The 18070-nt window shown below is 42.8% G+C and overlaps 1 protein-coding gene across 3 annotated transcripts in view; it reads left to right on the top strand.

Annotated features, from left to right (window-relative positions):
• Nucleotides 1-18070, top strand: part of LOC124718912 (F-box/LRR-repeat protein 7-like) — a 64831-nt gene that overhangs the window by 35941 nt on the left and 10820 nt on the right. For 2 of the 3 annotated variants that reach the window (XR_007005938.1, XM_047244566.1), the window contains exons 5-7: nucleotides 7445-7630; nucleotides 11289-11468; nucleotides 15238-15462. Coding sequence is in view for 2 of the 3 variants with exons in the window: in XM_047244566.1 (XP_047100522.1) it covers nucleotides 7445-7630; nucleotides 11289-11468; nucleotides 15238-15462 (591 nt within the window). In the remaining variant the exon portion in view is untranslated. The remainder of the gene's footprint in view (nucleotides 1-7444; nucleotides 7631-11288; nucleotides 11469-15237; nucleotides 15463-18070) is intronic. The other variant, XM_047244567.1, reaches the window with a different exon arrangement.

Here is an 18070-nt window from a genome sequence, read left to right as displayed (position 1 = left end):
TTTCCAAACAAATAATTGTTTTAGATAAATCCACTTTCCATGACTCCGGTATAGTTAATCGACACACTGTTAGATTTTGGGTGAGTGAAATCCTATTGTAATTACTCCAGACAAAGGACACACACCTAAGATTGTCATCATCATCTGTGTAATATCTGAAAACAAAGTTTATGGCCAACTCATATTTTTTTCCAAAAACGTGTCACAGGAATGTCATATCCACATGGTCTAGAAAACAGCTTGTTTCCCCAACCAAGTGATTTTCACATAACATCAGCTATGTACAAGATGTGTTACTTCTCAAACAACATCTGACATTACTGAATCACACCATTTCTGAATGCTGGATTGGAGGAGGATCAGATGATCAGTTTCATCATTGGTGGTCATTCAGGTGATTTTTACCTGTGGGGGCCCATGAAAGACCATGTTTTTGTCCTAAGTATGCCTGCTGCTCTTCAGGGTGTAAGATGTCAAATTGTCAAAGCAGTGAGTTCAATAACTAGAGATGGCCAATTTGTGTGTGACGAAAAAGGAGATGCCTTTCTGATGTTTGTCATGTAATATATGGTGCTCACCTTGGGTGCATAACTGTTTGAAACTGCAAATCTTAACCTTTCTCTGTTCAGGGACATTGTAATTGCACTTCTACCCTTTGCAGTTTGTGAGAGATAAATTTTTGAAATCTATTCCTTCTTGAATAACCATGTGTCTGTGTGTGTTGTTCACAAAGATGTTTAGTACAGAGACTAGTGAACCTGACAGTACCTTGTAATTGATAAATTTGGGAACTGGATATACTTCCTGATATATATATATATATATATATATACTCTCTCTCTCTCTCTCTCTCTCTCTCTCTCTCTCTCTCTCTCTCTCTCTCTCTCTCTCTCTCCCCCCCCCCTCCCATCACTTCCTCCCCCCACCCACCCCCCCTCTCTCTCTGTGTATGTCCAGTTCCTCCTTGCCAACCCCCACTCTCTGTTCATCACCATTCCCCACCCCCTCTTTCTTTCTTTCTGAACTAGAGCCTTGTTTATAGCCAATGAAAACTTGATTTGGAATTGAAATCATTTGAAATAAATGTGTACATTGGTTGGGATCTCTCCTGCTGCTAGATCTGTGACGATGGTAGCTTCAGTGACAGTATTTTACACTGTTTGCATCTGCAAATGAGTAGGATTATGAAGTTTCATTTGATAAAGATTTTGTAGCGGTATTCTGATCATAAGGCAATAAGCCAACAGACAGCTTTCACATTTCCTGTTAAAACTGACTGTGATAAAGAAAACAAAGCAGCACATAGTACCAAGTGAGGTGGCCCAGTGATTATCACACTGGACTCACGTTTGGGAGGGTGACGGTTCAAACCCGCGTCCGGCCATCCTGATTTGGGTTTTTTGTAATTTCTCTAAATCACCTGAGAGAAATACTGGGATGATTCCTTCAAAAGAACATGGCTGACTTCGTTCCCTAATCCAGTGGGACTGATGACCTCGCTGTTTGGTCCCTCCCACCAAATCAACCAAGCAACCAAAATACCTCAAACTACATATCCAATCAAAAAAAGTTGTAATTCCAATTTGTTTGTCTCGCAGGGAGACATCTGTTGATTCCACACTCAACCCCCAATGCCATCTAATGCATGGGTGGCCAGGGAAACTTTGAAATATTTAATGGGAACCCCTGACTTTTATTGCAGATTACGATTCTACAGCAAAATCTACATCATCAAATTCCTGTCGGGTCTTTAGCTGAATCAAAATGTTATCTGCACACACTATTTCTGTGGTCCACTTGGGTGCCATCATCAGGTGAGGAAAGCTAAGCTGCTCTCGCCGATAACTGATTCAAACCGTGAATGATGGAATCTTTATATGCTGCATATAAAGGTTATGTCGTTCACAGTTTGAATCAGTTATCGGTGACAGTGGCTTAGCTTTTCTCACCATATGATGGCGGCCAAGTGGATCGTGGAAATATTGTGTACAGATGACTGTTTAATCCAGCTGGAGATCTGGCAAGAATTTGATCTGTTAATATAAGGGGTGTTGCAGAGAAATGCATTCCATATTGTGCTGCCGTTGCCTCCCATACATCTAACTGCTCTTGCACCTCCTTCTCGCAATATCCCCATAACATCAGGTCATCGGCAAAAAGCACTGCTTTCTTTTTATGATCTCCAACTGCATCTGATACTTGCTGTAGGATTTCATCCATAACAATAATAAACAATAAAGGCGAAAGTGCACTTCCCTGTCGCAGCCCATTTTCCAGCTTGAACCATGCAGTACGTTCCCTCCCCACTTTCACACAACTCTCACTTCCCTCATACATTTTTCTGACTTTTCGTGTTATCTCTTCATCTAATTGTCACAACAAGGAAGAAGAATAGGCCAAATGTGGATATAACTTGTGGAGGGGAAAAACTACAAGTGGTAGAGAACTTCAAGTACCTGGGAAGCATGATTGAAAGTAAGGGGGGAAACGCAATGGAAATAAATGAAAGGTGCAGAAAAGCAGGGCAGTTCTTCAAATGCATTAGGGGGCTTATTTGGAGCAAGGAGGTGCCACAGAAATCCAAGGGAATTATATACCGAACCTACTTTGTCCCCATATTGGCATACGGAAGTGAGACATGGGTAATGCACAAAAGCGACAAAAGTAGAATACAAGCTAGTGAAATGAAGTTCCAGAGGAGCAGGTTGAGTGTAACAAGACGAGACAGATTGCGAAATGTGTATGTGAGGGAAAGACTAAAGGAGGAACCAGTACAGGACAGGATAGAAAAATCAAGACTGCAGTGGTATGGACACATGAAGAGAATGGATGAGGGAAGAATTCCAAAGAGGATGTTTGATCTGCAACTGGAGGGGAAGAGGCCCAGGGGAAGACCAAGAGATAGATGGGTGAAGGGAGTGAAGGAATGTGTGACGAGAAGAGGAGAGAACTGGACGAAGGTGGAAGAGGGGGAATGGTGGAAAGACAGAACACGATGGACAGGCTTGTGTTCCCGACAGACCCAGCCAGTGGCTGGAAACTGTCCAAGATGATGATGATGAATATAAGGGGCGTTCAGAAAGAAATGAACCAGAGGTGTAATTACAGAAACCAGTACCTATGTGTTAGAGATATTGACCCTGGCTGCTGAGACACTTGTCCTACTGTGATACAAGGCAGTGAATGGCTGTCTCATAAAATTCCCGGGGCTGCGATGTTAAACAGTTCTGCACGTACATCATCATCTGAGGTGAATCGTTTGCCCCTCAGACCCTTTTTAAGGAGACCAAACGTAATCACAGGGAGAGAGGTCCAGGCTGTATGAAGGGTGGCCGAGAACCTCCCATTTGAATTTCTGCAGGAGTGCCACGCTTGTGTTGGCCGTATGAGGCTTTGCATTGTCGTGGAGCAGAATGACCCCACTGGTGAGATTGCCTGGTCGTTTTGATTTGATAGCTTGGCAATGGGTGGTCAAGGCTTGTGAGTAACACTGGGCATTCACTGTTGTCCAGTGCTGCAGGAAGTGAATCAGACGGGGGCCATCTTGGTCAAAGAAGAATGTCAGCATAACCTTTCCTGCACTCGTGTGGACGGCGACATCCAGCTGTACGTGCGGAACTGGTTAACAACACAGTCCCAGGAATTTTACGAGGCAGCCATTCACTGCCTTGTGTCACAGTGGGACAAGTGTCTCAACAGCTAGGGTCAATGCTTCCAACATACGGGTATTGATTTCTGTAATTATGCCTCCGGCTCATTTCTTTTGGAACACTCCGTATATGCCGGGGAAATCTACGTATTCAAAATCTACATCAGATGGCGCTGTAATGAGGAACAGAAATGGGTACCCAGTCGTGATTTATGACATGGTACTCAGTGGCCCTCAAGTATCCAGTGGCACGTGGGACCCACCTCCATGCTGCGAGGGTAGGACGGGCCAGTATTTCATAACTTCTAATTGTACTCCCCATTTGCAATGTTGTATTCCTCTAACATATCGAACTGGAGACTACTTGACACACCACTGTCGCTGTGTAGCTAACTACGATGTATCGTAACTGAGCAATACACCCACAGGAGCTCGTGTATCGTGTAGACGTAGAACAGGTAGCGACTGTAAACATTACGATACTTTTACAGTGTTTATTGCCTGCTCACCTCCCTATCATTTGGGGAACAGACATGTAAATGGCTGTTGCCAGAAGGAAAAACTGAAATAATCCTGATTTACGGAGAATGTAGGAGAAATATCGAGGCTGCTGTTTCCTCGTATGCCGAGCGTTTTCCAGAGAGAGCTCGCTCTCGTTCATTCTTTCACAAGGCTGTGAATGCCTTTATGTCTGACAGCAGCGTATAAACTGGCAAAAGGGACCAAAGCAAACATGTTATAGGAGAATCTAATGAAATTGCTGTACTAGCGGCAGTGCACTACAGTCTACGGATCAGCACCCGGCAGTTACACTGCGACTCCGATATGTCCGTAGGCAGTACTGTCACAATACTGAATTGTCATAAGTATCATCCATACCTCTTGTCACTGCATCGAGAACCTCATGGCACTGATTTCCGCGATCGGGCAGTGTTTCGTGAATGGGTACATCGACAAATGCAAATGACCCCTATGTTCTTTGCTGAGGTACTATTTTCTGATGAATCTACATGTACGGACCATGGTAGCATTAACTGGGATAACATGCATTACTGGAATGTAGACAGTCCCCACTGATTACGACAAGCTGACCATAAATGTCCTCGGTCAGTTAACATACGATGTGGCATCGTGGAGAACAAATTCATTGATCTGTATTTTATCGATGCCATGACGACTGGACGCAAATATCGAACATTTGTGGAACAGGAACTACCGGTACTAATGCAAGATGTTTCCCTGTACATTCAACAGCATCTGTGGTTTCAGCATGATGGCTGCCCAGTGCATTATGCCACTGAAGCGAGGAGAGATTAGACCGTGTTTACACTGATCAGTTTATCAACAGAGGTTGCCCTATTAACTGGCTCACTAGGTCACGGTTTTTTTCTGTGGGGATGTTTAAAAGATAAGGTGTGCTAAAAGGTGCCAACAGGCCGTGAAAACATGGTTGACCACATCAGAAATGTCTGTGCTGACATTCCTGCAGATATGCTTCTGTCATTGTACAATCATTAGAAAAGCAGATCACTAAGTATATTGAAGTTGGTAGTACTACGTTTGAGCACTTTAACTGGAAAAGTAGAGTAGCGTTCACCTCAAGCCACACCCACAGTGGTGCGCCGAGTAGTTCTCTGTTGGAGGAATACAATGTTGTGAATGGGGTTTCCAGTCAGAAGTTAGGAAATACTGGCCTGTCCTACCCTTGCAGCATGGAAGTGTGGGACCACGTGCCACTGGGTATTCAAGGGCTATCAAGTAACGTACTGTAAATTATGATTGTGTACCCATTTCTGTTCCTCCAGTTACAGCACTGTCTTTGACAAAATGAAGAAAATGCTTCAGACAAAAGTATGTAAATCTTGCTGTAGAGTCTTAATCTAGAGAGAGAGTAAATTGTGCCTATATACCTGAAATACCATTTAAAAATGGTACTTTTTTAATTCCGAGACATGAGCAACCGACAGGTGACAGCACAGACTCATTAAGTATCACGTGTGCACACTAAATATTGAATACACACTTTGCAGAGGCAATAAAGTATTGTTCACATATGATGCCTTGGTAGTAGTATTAAAAACCGAGAAATGCAAACTCTATTTTGTAATGAATGGAATTTTCTAACAGTCTATCCGGGGCCTGACTCGCGCCATTATGTCTAATGCATAAAGATAGAATTTGTTAATTATGGGTGTACTTTTTACAAAAATAAATGCATTCATCTGATGGAATTATATTTTTCTGGAGACACATGAGTCTGGCTCAGTTTTATCTTTGATCAGGATAGAAGCTGAAGTGCATGCACCTTTACTGTATGGTTAATTCTGTCAGAGATAGGAAAGGACTTGGAAGAGCAGTTGAATGGAATGGATAGTGTCTTGAAAGGAGGATTTAAGATGAACATCAACAAAAGCAAAACGAGGATAATGGAATGTAGTCAAATTAAGTTGGGCGATGCTTAGGGAATTAGATTAGGAAATGAGACACTTAAAGTAGTAAAGGGGTTTTGCTATTTGGGGAGCAAAATAACTGACGATGGTCGAAGTAGAGGGGATATAAAATGTAGACTGGCAACAGCAAGGAAAGCCTTTCTGAAGAAGAGAAATTTGTTAACATCGAGAATAGATTTAAGTGTCAGGAAGTAGTTTCTGAAAGTATTTGTATGGAATGTAGCCATCTATGGAAGTGAAACGTGGACGATAAATAGTTTAGACAAGAAGAGAATAGAAGCTTCTGAAATGTGGTGCTACAGAAGAATGCTGAAGATTAGGGAGACCAAGAGATGAATACACTAAGCAGATTCAGAAGGATGTAGGTTGCAGTAGGTACTGGGAGATGAAGAAGCTTGCACAGGATAGAGTAGTGTGGAGAGCTGCATCAAACCAGTCTCAGGACCGAAGACCACAACACCACAACAACAACAACAACAACAACAGAAGCTGAAGTAATGAATTAAATTTTGTGCCACGGGCAGGACCTGAACCTAAGTTTCCTGCTAAGTAGGCAGGTGTGCTAACCACTATACTGTCATAGCATTGTGGCTACCAGAGTTGCACAGACTACCGTATTCCAATTCCCTCCCTAACCCAAACTTTAATTCCTGCCTCCAGCCCAAAGGGGACAATGGGCTGAAAGTGGGATTGCAGTTTGTATTATGGAGGACGCTGGAGTAGGGTAGTGCGTGCAGCTGTGGTAACCAAAATTCTACAGAGGTATAGTGTTTAGCACACTTGGCTATTATGCAGGAGACCCAGGTTCGAGTCCTGGCTGTGGCACAAATTTTAATTCATTACTTCAGCTTCTATCCTTATCGGAGATAAACATCAGATCGATAGGTTACCTACAACTGAGGTACGGGCAGGATTTCCCCATTATGTACTAAGCTGAGGTGCTATTCCAATGTCGGAGAGTCTCGGCAATACTGACAATCTGAGCAGGGGGAAATGGGCTGAAGATGGGAATTAAAGTTTGTATCAGGGAGGGCACTGGAGAAGGGTAGTCTGTGCAGTTGTCTTAGTGACGATGCTACGGCAATGTAGTCGTTAGCATGTCTACCTAATAAGCAGAAGACCTGCGTTCAAGTCTAAGGCTGTGGCCCAAATTTTAACTCATGTTTCAGTTTCTGTCCTTATTGAAAAAAATGGATGTGAAAGTAACAGTAATGATATTGCATATTCCATTGGTAACTGACATAGTAGTGGCAGGGTAAGAACCGTCAATTTGTAGTTAGAATAGAAGGTACTGTGTTTCTTTGGACTTCTGAAATGTGATAAATAATTTTCACGTCGTTAACAGGTGTGTTCTACCATTGCTGACAATCTGTGCCGACAGCTTGGAATGTCTGCAACTTTACGGTTACGACATAGTCCGCGACGATGCGAGGGAGGCTTTTACTGCCCTGGGACGTCTGAAGAACTTGAAGGTACTTAAGATGGCGATCATCAAACCGGCACCACCTGGCACAGCCGCTCTGGCGTTTACGTAAGTTACATGGTGAACACGCAAAAATTTTCGTGAATGTATAGTCTGTTTGGATTAGAGGTAATTAAAATTACTGAGGTTTCCAGCTAATGAAACTGGGTTGAATGGCACAGAGTTTCAGCCAATTGTTCTCCAGCCATTGGTAAGTAGTAGCTACTCACTCTTGTATGGTTTACAGCACTTTTTGTTGGGTTACATTTATCAGAATTTGTTGTACACTGAGGTTGTAAAGGTCATGGGATAATATTGTGTCAGATCTCCTTTTGCCCACCATACTGCAGCAACTTAACATAGCGTGCACATGACAACTCATTGCAAGTCCCCTGTAGAAATACTGAGCCACGGTGCCTCTATAACAGTCTTTAAGTAAAAAAAATTTAGGAGCATTTCCAGGCGATATGTCGAGACTACGTGATATAGTTTGTGTGGAGTGAGGGACAATGATGTGGTGTCATTGGGATCAACATGGCTCAGTTTCATTGTTGGAGTATGAAATTTTCAGGACCATATAGAAGTAGTGCCACTTGTTGGTGATGGATACTGTGTTGTCCTCGGCTATATTTTCTGGATATGGGTCACAGTCCAGCTGCGAACAACCACTGCTAGTGTGACATTGTCACAAGTTTCAAGTGTAATGCAGGTGGTACCAAATACACTGCAGATGTGTCCACTGAAGTTCAGTTTGCACAGTATGATAATGACAGATACAGAATTGATAGTCTTGGTGAATATGGTTAGTGACCTATCAAGTGAGACTATGAGTGCTGTGGAGCTGTTGGAATCCACTAAAGGGATGAATATGTTATACATTTTCTGCGTGGTAATATAGCGAGAGTAAGAGAATAGGTCGAGCTTGTGTAGTCCTGAGGTGTGTGGATAACTTTGGTACAGATGAGGTCTGCCTGCCAGAGAATTCAACTTTGACATTCTGCAGGATGACGATTTAGGTATGTCGAGGGAAGACTTTAGTCCCACACAGACTGTCAATGCATCTACATTAAATGAAAAGGTGATTCACTCTGTGGAAAAAGACAGAACAGTGGTCAAAGCTACACTGTGATGATTCAGACTTTTTTAAATCCTGGTGGACCATTGCCAGCAACAACAGATATGCAACATATGATAAAAATGGGTAGTGTATAAAAATGTTGCGATGCAGTATTTTGTGCACAAAGTGACATCTTGATTATGTGCCAGAAATGTTCACTGGGATTCATGTCAGGCAATCTGAGTGGCTAAATCATTTGCTCGAACTGTCCAGAATGTTCTTCAAACCAATCACGAGCAATTTTGGCCTGCTGACATGGCGCATTGTTATCCGTAAAAAACATGAAGTCTGAACAGCTGCAAATGGTCTCAAAGTAGCCGAACATAACCATTTCCAGTCAATGATCTGTTCATTTGGTCCATAGGCACAAGTCCATTCCAGCAAAAACAGCCCACATCATTATGGAGCCACCCTCACCCCGCACAGTGCGTTGTTGACAACGTGGGTCCATGGCTTGGGGGGGGGGGGGGGGGGGGGTCTACACCATACTCGATCCCTACCGTCAGCTCTTACTGACAGAAACTGGGGCTTATTTGACCAGCCCATGGTTTTCCAGTCCAACTGATGCAGGCACGAGCCCAGGAGAGGCACTATAGGCGATGTCGTGATGTTAGCTGAGGCACTCGTGTAGGTCGTCTGGTGCAGTGGGGCGTTGATGCCGAGTTTTGCCGCACCCTCATAACTGATACATTCATCGTATGTTACACATTGATTTCTACAGTTATTTCACACAGTGTTGGCTGTCTGTTAGCACTGACAACTCTGGGCAGATGGCGCTGCCCTCCATCTTGAAGTGAAGGCAGACAGCCATTGTGTTGCCCCAGGTAAGAGGCAATGCCTGAAATTTGGTATGCTTGGCACACTCTTGACACTGTGTATATAGGAATATTGAATTACCTGACAATTTCCAAAGTGGAATGTCCTATGCATCTAGCTTCAACTACTATATCACTTTCAAAGTATGTTAACTCCTGTCGTGCAGCCATAATGATGTCTGAAAGCTTATCACACGAATCACCTGAGTACTCCAACTATCCACTGCCCTTTTATACCTCGTGTACACGATACTACTGCCATCTGTATACGTGCGTACCACTTTCCTGTGACTTGCAACCTCAGTGGAGTCCACGCACAAAGGCTGTACGTTACAAAACGATCTTTCGAACGATACTTGAGTGTTGCCCTTCAGTCTGGGACCAGTACCAGACAGGATTGATAGAGGAAATAGAAAATATCCAGTATGTTTTGTTGCATGTTTGTTTAGTGAGTGTGAAAGTGCCACAAATGTGCTCAGCCATCTTCATTGGCAGACACTTCAAAAGAGCTGTTCCCCAGTGTTGCTTCCTGTTAAAGTTCTGGGAATGTACATTCCTAAAATAGTCTTGTGAAAATACTGTGAAGGTAAAAGAAAGAGATTTGCACTCACACAGTCTTGCCAAGAATTATTCTTCACGTGAATTGTTTGCGACTGGTACAGGAAGGAGGGGAAATCACAGTGGTACACCAAGTACCCTCCTCCACACACTGTAAAGTGGCTTTTGGTGTATAGATCAAGATTTAAATGAGGATGAAGCAGTTGAAAATGCACCATTGTTGAGCTACTTCCAGAAACACAAGCAATCAACAGTGAGTGTGTGGAAGTGTGTGTGTTTGAACTAACTTGCCCCATATAATACCAGTTATGTTAGAGAGTGCAATTACTGTTTAAATTAACTGAAACTGAAGATTTCAGCTGAACAGTCAGATCTATGCGCACTTCAAATTCCTATCTGTGGGTACTTCCATTAGACACGAATTTTCTGTGATGTTTACTGGGTAAAGCCTGACTATTAAGTCAACTACACTAATAATACTGCAACCCATTAATTTATTAAGATAATAACCTGTACTGGAGAAACAGTACTGCTATAAGATAGTGGACAGGTGGTACTGGGAGTTGCGGTGTTGTTAATCATGAGTTTCAAAGGATTCTTGCAAACTTAAAGAAGCGTGAATTAACTTTTATTTTAAAAAGTACAACTGCAGTTTATTCATACAACCTGCATTTACTGGACACACACACACACACACACACACACACACACACACACACACACACACACAAACTTCCGCATGCTCTTCTTTGATTGGCTGCCATTTTGTGGCCCTGTCATCATGGTGGCACATTTGTGACCTATGGTTATGTGGAAACTCTGCTTAATTTGATGTTGTGTACCCTACTCTAATTTTGTTGTTGTGTCCTCTCCTCCCCCTTTCCTGTATAATGATCATCTCGAAATCTGACTGTTGGTTATCTGTCAAATATATCTAAAACCAGTCAAAACCTGGCAAACTATCATGTTTTTGGTCTGATTCACAAAAACACAGTTTGCATGTGTTCCGACAATAATTCTACGTGGTCCAAACTGAATAGCGTGTCATGTCCTAAATTCTCCCACAACAGGTACTTTAGAGTGGCACTCGATTAGCGCATCAGTCGTCAAAATTTATGATCAGGGTGTGCCCTCACCTTGTTAGCAGATCCTGTAAAATTATTCTTTTTAATTTTTTCTATTGTGAAGAAAAATAATCTGCCACAATATGAACTGTCTGCTTGCTTATGTTTTTAAGGGACGGTGGACTGCCAAAACTGAGGCTTCTGGACCTACGAGGAGGCTACGGTCTGGACGACGACACAGTAATTGCCATCAGCCGCGGGTGCCCCGCTTTGCGGGAACTCATTGTCAGAGGTTGTCATTTGCTATCTGATGCCGCCTTCTCTCAGATCTACCATCTGGAACAGCTTGAAATGTAAGGAATGTTGCTGGCTTTGCAGTGCTATGTAGGCAAAGTAACTGAGTAATCAAATCGTAACTCATGAAGTGGTGAACAGTTGTTTTATTTTTATATACATGGTGAGTCACCTAACATTACTGCTGTAAAACCCCCCAAACCAGAAAAATCATTCAATAACCAATTCCTCAGACTGAAAGTGAGGAGAGGGGCTGTTGTAATTGGTTAATACAAACCATTAAGAAATGCACGGAAGTCCGATTTTCAACATGTACTTATAGTTTTTTTAATGGAAACCTGTTATTATTTTTAGCACAACTGGAAATAGAAACAAATGCTTAATCAATGCCATTTGTTACATTGTAAAAGGTTAAGTACATTCAGAGTAATTTGTAGTGTAAAGTTGACACTTGAGACCTCAGACATTCAGTTGTATGTTGTAACAAACAAGATCCGTAGGGGTATGTTTACTAAGACTGTGATGTTTACGAGTTTGGCTGTCTCTGCGTCTGCATGTAACGCTTGCTGAATCAGTCCTTGTACTCAGAATAACTGTAGTACACTGTGTTACCGGATGTCTGTGATAGTGTACTGTACACAAGTAAGAACAGAAGTATGTACAGTAGGAATGTGAGAAGGTCGAAAGTACAACAGTGTGCACAATGTTGTAAGAACTTTCAAAATGGTTTACTCTAACACTGAAAAGGCAGAGATGATACTCGTCTATGGCGAATGTAGACAAAATGCAGTTGCAGCCTGCAAGTTATATGCAGAAAGGTACCCGGACAGAGATCATCCAATGTGCCGCACATTTGAAAACATCTACAAACAATTGTATGGTCATAAAATGCAAACCCATCATAGGAGAAGCAGGTGCAGTTGGTGTATTAGTTGCTGTTGCCGTAAACCCACACAAGTTCACGTGACATTGCTAGAGACAGTGTAATTAGTCAAAGTAGTGTAATTTGCATACTTCATTGTCACAAATTTCACCTGTATCATGTGTCGTTGCATTAGCAATTGCATGGAGATGACTTTAATAATTGAGTGAATTTCTGTTAATGGGGGTGCAGTGAATTTACAAAACATGCATTACTGGTCCGTGGATAATGCTTGCTGGCTTTGACAGGTAGAGCGACAGTGACTGTGGAGTGTAAATGTATGGTGCGGAGTAATTGGTGACCATCTCATTGGTCCTTGCTTACGTTAAGGCACCCAAACAGCTGCAAAATACATCCAAGTTTCTACAAAATGATCTGCCAACACTGCTAGAAAATGTCCCACTGGAAACGTGTAGATGTATGTTGTATCAACATGATGGTGCCCCTGCACATTCTGCAGTGAACATTAGGCTGACCCTTGACGGAACGTTCGATGGGTGTTTCATAGTACATAGGGGACAGATAAATTGGCCAGCCAGTTCTCCTGATCTTACACATTTAGACTTCTTTCTGTAGTTTACATTAAAAGAATACACATACCGTGATGTGCCTACAACCCCAGAGGATATGAAACATTGTATTGAGGCAGCCTGTGGCAACATTATACCAGATGTACTGCGTCATGTAAGACATTCATTACGCGGTAGGTTGCAAATGTGTGCAGCAAATAATGGGCACCGCTTTGAAAATTTTTTGGCCTAAAATGTAAGGACACACTCTTTTACATTCTGTAACTGAAAACAAAAAACAAATTTGTAAGTATAACTTAATTCTCATGTTAATGTACATTTTATTCTAACAAATCAGTGCCATACAATATTCTTCAGAGAAAAAGTCTAATAGAAATGTTAGCATGTGGACATAACATGCTGTTCAAGTCTCTTCTGTACCTACGTTACATCACTGTTCTTTTTGTATCCCTAATTACTTCGTTCCTCTCTGATACACGGATTAAATTGCTGAGGAGTTACTCAAGCGTCAGCTTTACATTACAAATTACTCTGGATGTAATTAACATTTTACAATGTAAGAAACGACATTGATTAAGTATTTGTTTCTATTTTCAGTCATGCTAAAAATAACAACAGGTTTCGATTTAAAAAACATGAGTATGTATTGAAAATCGTACTTCCATGTATTTCTCAGTGGTCTGTATTAACCAATTACACCAGCCCCTCTCCTCACTTTTGGTCTGTAGATTGGTTATTCCATGTTTGTGGTGGTTTGGGAGGTGTTTCCAGCGGTAATTTTAAGTGACTCAACTTGAATACTTGTGTCTCCGCATTTTCTCCTAAACTGCTGAAGCGATTCCCACTAAACTTGGTACACATACCATGTACAGTCTGGAAAGAATCACTCTGCGGGGCAAGAACACCCGCTTATCAAAGGGGTGGGGGTTGGAGTAAAAAGTCAGTGTAGCCCATGACATGAGAATATCCCTTCTCTAGTCATTCAGTATTTGAGAATGAGAGCATTCATGTAAGTTAAAACCTTTATGAAACTTTTTCTCTTTGAGAACCCTACAAAATGATGCAATAATAAAGGTTTATCACATACTGCTTTTCGCTGTTCATGCAGTAGAACTGCCATGTGAAGCACTTACTATGAACTGTATTTGTGACACATTTTGCAGATGGTATTCACATGTACTACTACTGAATGTACCAAAAAAATTACATCATTGTATGATACTTAGTTTAGGAGACATGAAATCGTAAACACTTACACGTGTGAAAAGCTACCACATCATAAATGACATTTTAATTTATTACTTCTTTACTTCTGACTCTGTTCACTACACATTTTGCATACGGTATCCACGTATGCTGCAGAATGTACCTACAAAGACATACGATTGTGTGACACTTCGTTCAGGAGATATGATGTCATAAACACTGAGACACGTGAAAATGAAACTGCTGGACAAAATTCGCTAGACGTAGAGGTGAATGATCATATGGCGTCAGTGGCCGGTAGTTCCCAGGCGGAAAGGTCGGTCACCAAGTGCAAGTCTTATTGAGTGCGACACCACATTGGGCGACTTGCGTATCGACAGTGGGGCTGAAATGATGATGACAGCACAACACCCAGCCCCTGAGGGGAGAAAATCTCCCACCCCAGCCGGGGATCTAAACCGGGCCCCCAGTGCATGGCATTCCAATGCGCTGACTATTCAGCAAATGGGGTGGATGTTGCTAAGAGGTCAAGTATGCTTTCGCAACCATTTACGCTTCAAGTGGGCTCGTGAACTAATTGTTCAAAATAATGTTCTGAGAAAGCATTCAGTGCAATTTCGGATGACATTTTATGCCTGCTGCTGGCTTTAAACGTATAATTTTTCCAGCGTACCAAGGGTATATTAAAGTCACCACCGACTATAATTGTATGAGTGGGGTACCTATTTGAAATGAGACTCAAGTTTTCTTTGAACTGTTCAGCAACTATATCTTCTGAGACGGGGGGTCAGTAAAACTGTAAGGGCTGAAGCAGGAATATTCCACAACAAATTCCTCATTTCTGCAACTGAAAGTGACAGGGGAGAGAAACATGTTATATTGCTTTATTGCTTATTAAGCATTCCTCGTAATATCTCTGTCAGCTCCACAACCAACTCCATCCCCCCCCCCCCCCCCCCCCGCACCTCCCCCCCGCCCCCCCAAAAATAATCCAAACTCTCTATTAGATAGAAGTTTTTATAACACTTATACTTGTAGCCGTTCATGATTTTTTAAATTTAGATCGAAGGTGCTCTGTTTCTCAGTTGCCAACTGGAAGTAACGTTCATTACATTTTTCTCTACCAATTTGTTCTCAGATAAGTGAAAGCACACTTGTGGTTTGTTCCAGACTGGACGTATCACGCTGCAGAGGTCTCGACGGAGCCCTGGTCCCCTACCTCGCTGGGTTACCACGACTTCACACATTGCTTATGGAAAATATGGATTTTCCAAAGTTGCAACCAGGTCTGAGCAGTATCCTCGAAATGTCCAGTTTGCGATGCCTGAAACTCGACCATTCCCTTGTTACTGGAGTGCCATTTGATAAGTTTCCAGGAAAGCTTGTCGGTCTCAGGTAAGGAAAGATCTACACTACATGATTACTGTGCAATTCACAGTTAAGTGTTTGGCAGAGGATTCATAGATCGTTATATACACTAACGGCCATTAAAATTGCTACACTAAGAAGAAATGCAGATGATAAACGGGTATTCATTGGACAAATATATTATACTAGAACTGACATATGATTACATTTTCACGCAGTTTGGGTGCATAGATCCTGAGAAATCAGTACCTACAACAACCACCTCTGGTCGTAATAATGGCCTTGATACACCTGGGCATTGAGTCAAACAGAGCTTGGATGGCGTGTACAGGTACAGCTGCCCATGCAGCCTCAACACGATACCACAGTTCGTCAAGAGGTGTGACTGGCTTATTGTGACGAGCCAGTTACTCGGCCACGGTGATCAGGCATTTTCAATTGGTGAGAGATCTGGAGAATGTGCTGGCCAGGGCAGCAGTGGAACATTTTTCTGTATCCAGAAAGGCCCGTACAGGACCTGCAACATGCGGTCGTGCATTATCCTGCTGAAATGTAGGGTTTCGCAGGGATCCAATGAAGGGTAGAGCCAAGGGTCGTAACACATCTGAAATGTAACGTCCACTATTCAAAGTGCAATCAACGCGAACAAGAGGTGACTGAGACGTGTAAAGAATGGCACCCCATACCATCATGCTGGGTGATACGCCAGTATGGCGATGACGAATACACACTTCCAATGTGCGTTCACCGCGTTGTCGCCCATCACGGATGCGACCATCATGATGCTGTGAACAGAACCTGGATTCATGCGAAAAAAAGACGTTTTGCCGTTCATGCACCCAGGTTCGCTGTTGAGTACACCATCGTAGGCGCTCCTGTTTGTGATGCAGCGGCAAGAGTAACCACAGCCACGGTCTCCGAGCTGATAGTCCGTGCTGCTGCAAACGTCATCGAACTGTTCGTGCAGATGGTTGTTGTCTTGCAAATGTCCCCATCTGTTGACTCAGGGATCGAGATGTGACTGCACAATCCGTTACAGTCATGCGGATAAGATGCCTGTCATCTCGACTGCTAGTGATACAAGGCCATTAGGATCCAGCACGGCATTCCGTATTACCCTCCTGAACCCACCGATTCCATAATCTGCTAACAGTCATTGGATCTCGACCAAACCGAGCAGCAATGTTGCGATACGATAAACCGCAATCTCGATAGGCTACAGTCCGACCTTTATCAAAGTCGTAAACGTGATGGTATGCATTTCTCCTCCTTACATGAGGCATCACAACGACGTTTCTCCAAGTAATGCCAGTCAACTGCTGTTTGTGTATGAGAAATCGATTAGAAACTTTGCTCGTGTCAGCACGTTGTAGGTGTCGCCACCAGCGCCAATGTTGTGTGAATGCTCTGAAAAGCTAGTCATTTGCATATCACAGCATCTTCTTCCTGTCGGTTAAATTTCGTGTCTGTAGCACATCATCTTCATGGTGTAGCAATTTCAATGGCCAGTAGTGTAGTTCTCATTACATTACACTCTCAAATAGTGTGTGGGGAGAATCAACATATTAATCTTTTCCTGTGAGCTCCGAATTCTTCTATTTTATCACGGTCATTTCTCCCTATGTAGGTAGGAGTGAATAAAACACACTGCGATATAAAGAGTAGTATGTTGTTTTAGAGGTTTCCAGTTCACTCAGAATTTATTGTTGCAACAGTGGATATGAAGTACATGAACTGATTACAAGCAGTGTTGAGGCATCAGGTATTGACCCGTGCTGAAATACACATATTGGTATGTAGTGTAGCCTCTACGGGCCAGCAATGCAGGTGCTGATGCTGCCTTCTATTTGATGGTACAGATGGCAAAATCTGTTGTGGGATATGCTATGCCGTGTCTGCATGACCTGTTCACGTAGTTTTGTAAGAGTTGTTGTTCAACAAGTTGCACAAGTCACTTCTCGACCCATCGTATCCCACACAACCCAATTGGAGACAAGTCCGGAGATCGTACTGGTCCAGGGAAGTTGCTGCACATCTTGCAGAGCACCTTGAGTTTCACAGGCAGTGTGTGGATGAGCGTTATCCTGTTGGAACAACACATCACTTTCCTGTTGCAAGAATGGTAAAAGATTTGGTCTGATATCATTCTGCACATTCTGAGTACCGGTTACCGTCCCCTCCAGAAACACCAAAGATGGACGAGAGCTGTACCTTATCACACCCCAGACCATAAGACATGGAGTGAGGACAGTGTGTCTCAGATGACTGCACTGTACAGGACGGTCATAGGGTGGTCGGCTTTCGGGTTCCACCGAATAGGCCGGGAGTCCACTACACACAGGAGGCAGCTATATGGGTAGCAGGTGCTGTGCTGCATGGACTGGGCAGTTTTTTAGGTCAGAGGGTCTCGGGAAAATGCAAAAAGGGCTTCAGTCACAGAGGGTCAGGCCGAACACAGGAAGATCGTAGATACAGGAACCGTCGTTATAACAGTTGTAAATTGTCCTAGCTGTGTTGGAAAAGTACCAGAGCTCCAAGCACTAATATAAAGCACTGATACTCAAATTGTTATAGGCACTGAAAGCTGGCTAAGGCTGTAGATAAGTTCAGCCAAAATTTTTGCAAAGAATCTAAT

Source organism: Schistocerca piceifrons, chromosome 10 (genome assembly GCF_021461385.2).
Source record: "Schistocerca piceifrons isolate TAMUIC-IGC-003096 chromosome 10, iqSchPice1.1, whole genome shotgun sequence".
NCBI classification, from domain to species: domain Eukaryota; kingdom Metazoa; phylum Arthropoda; class Insecta; order Orthoptera; family Acrididae; genus Schistocerca; species Schistocerca piceifrons.
Note: the sequence above shows the minus strand (reverse complement) of the source record. Positions and strands in the feature narration are given on the sequence as shown.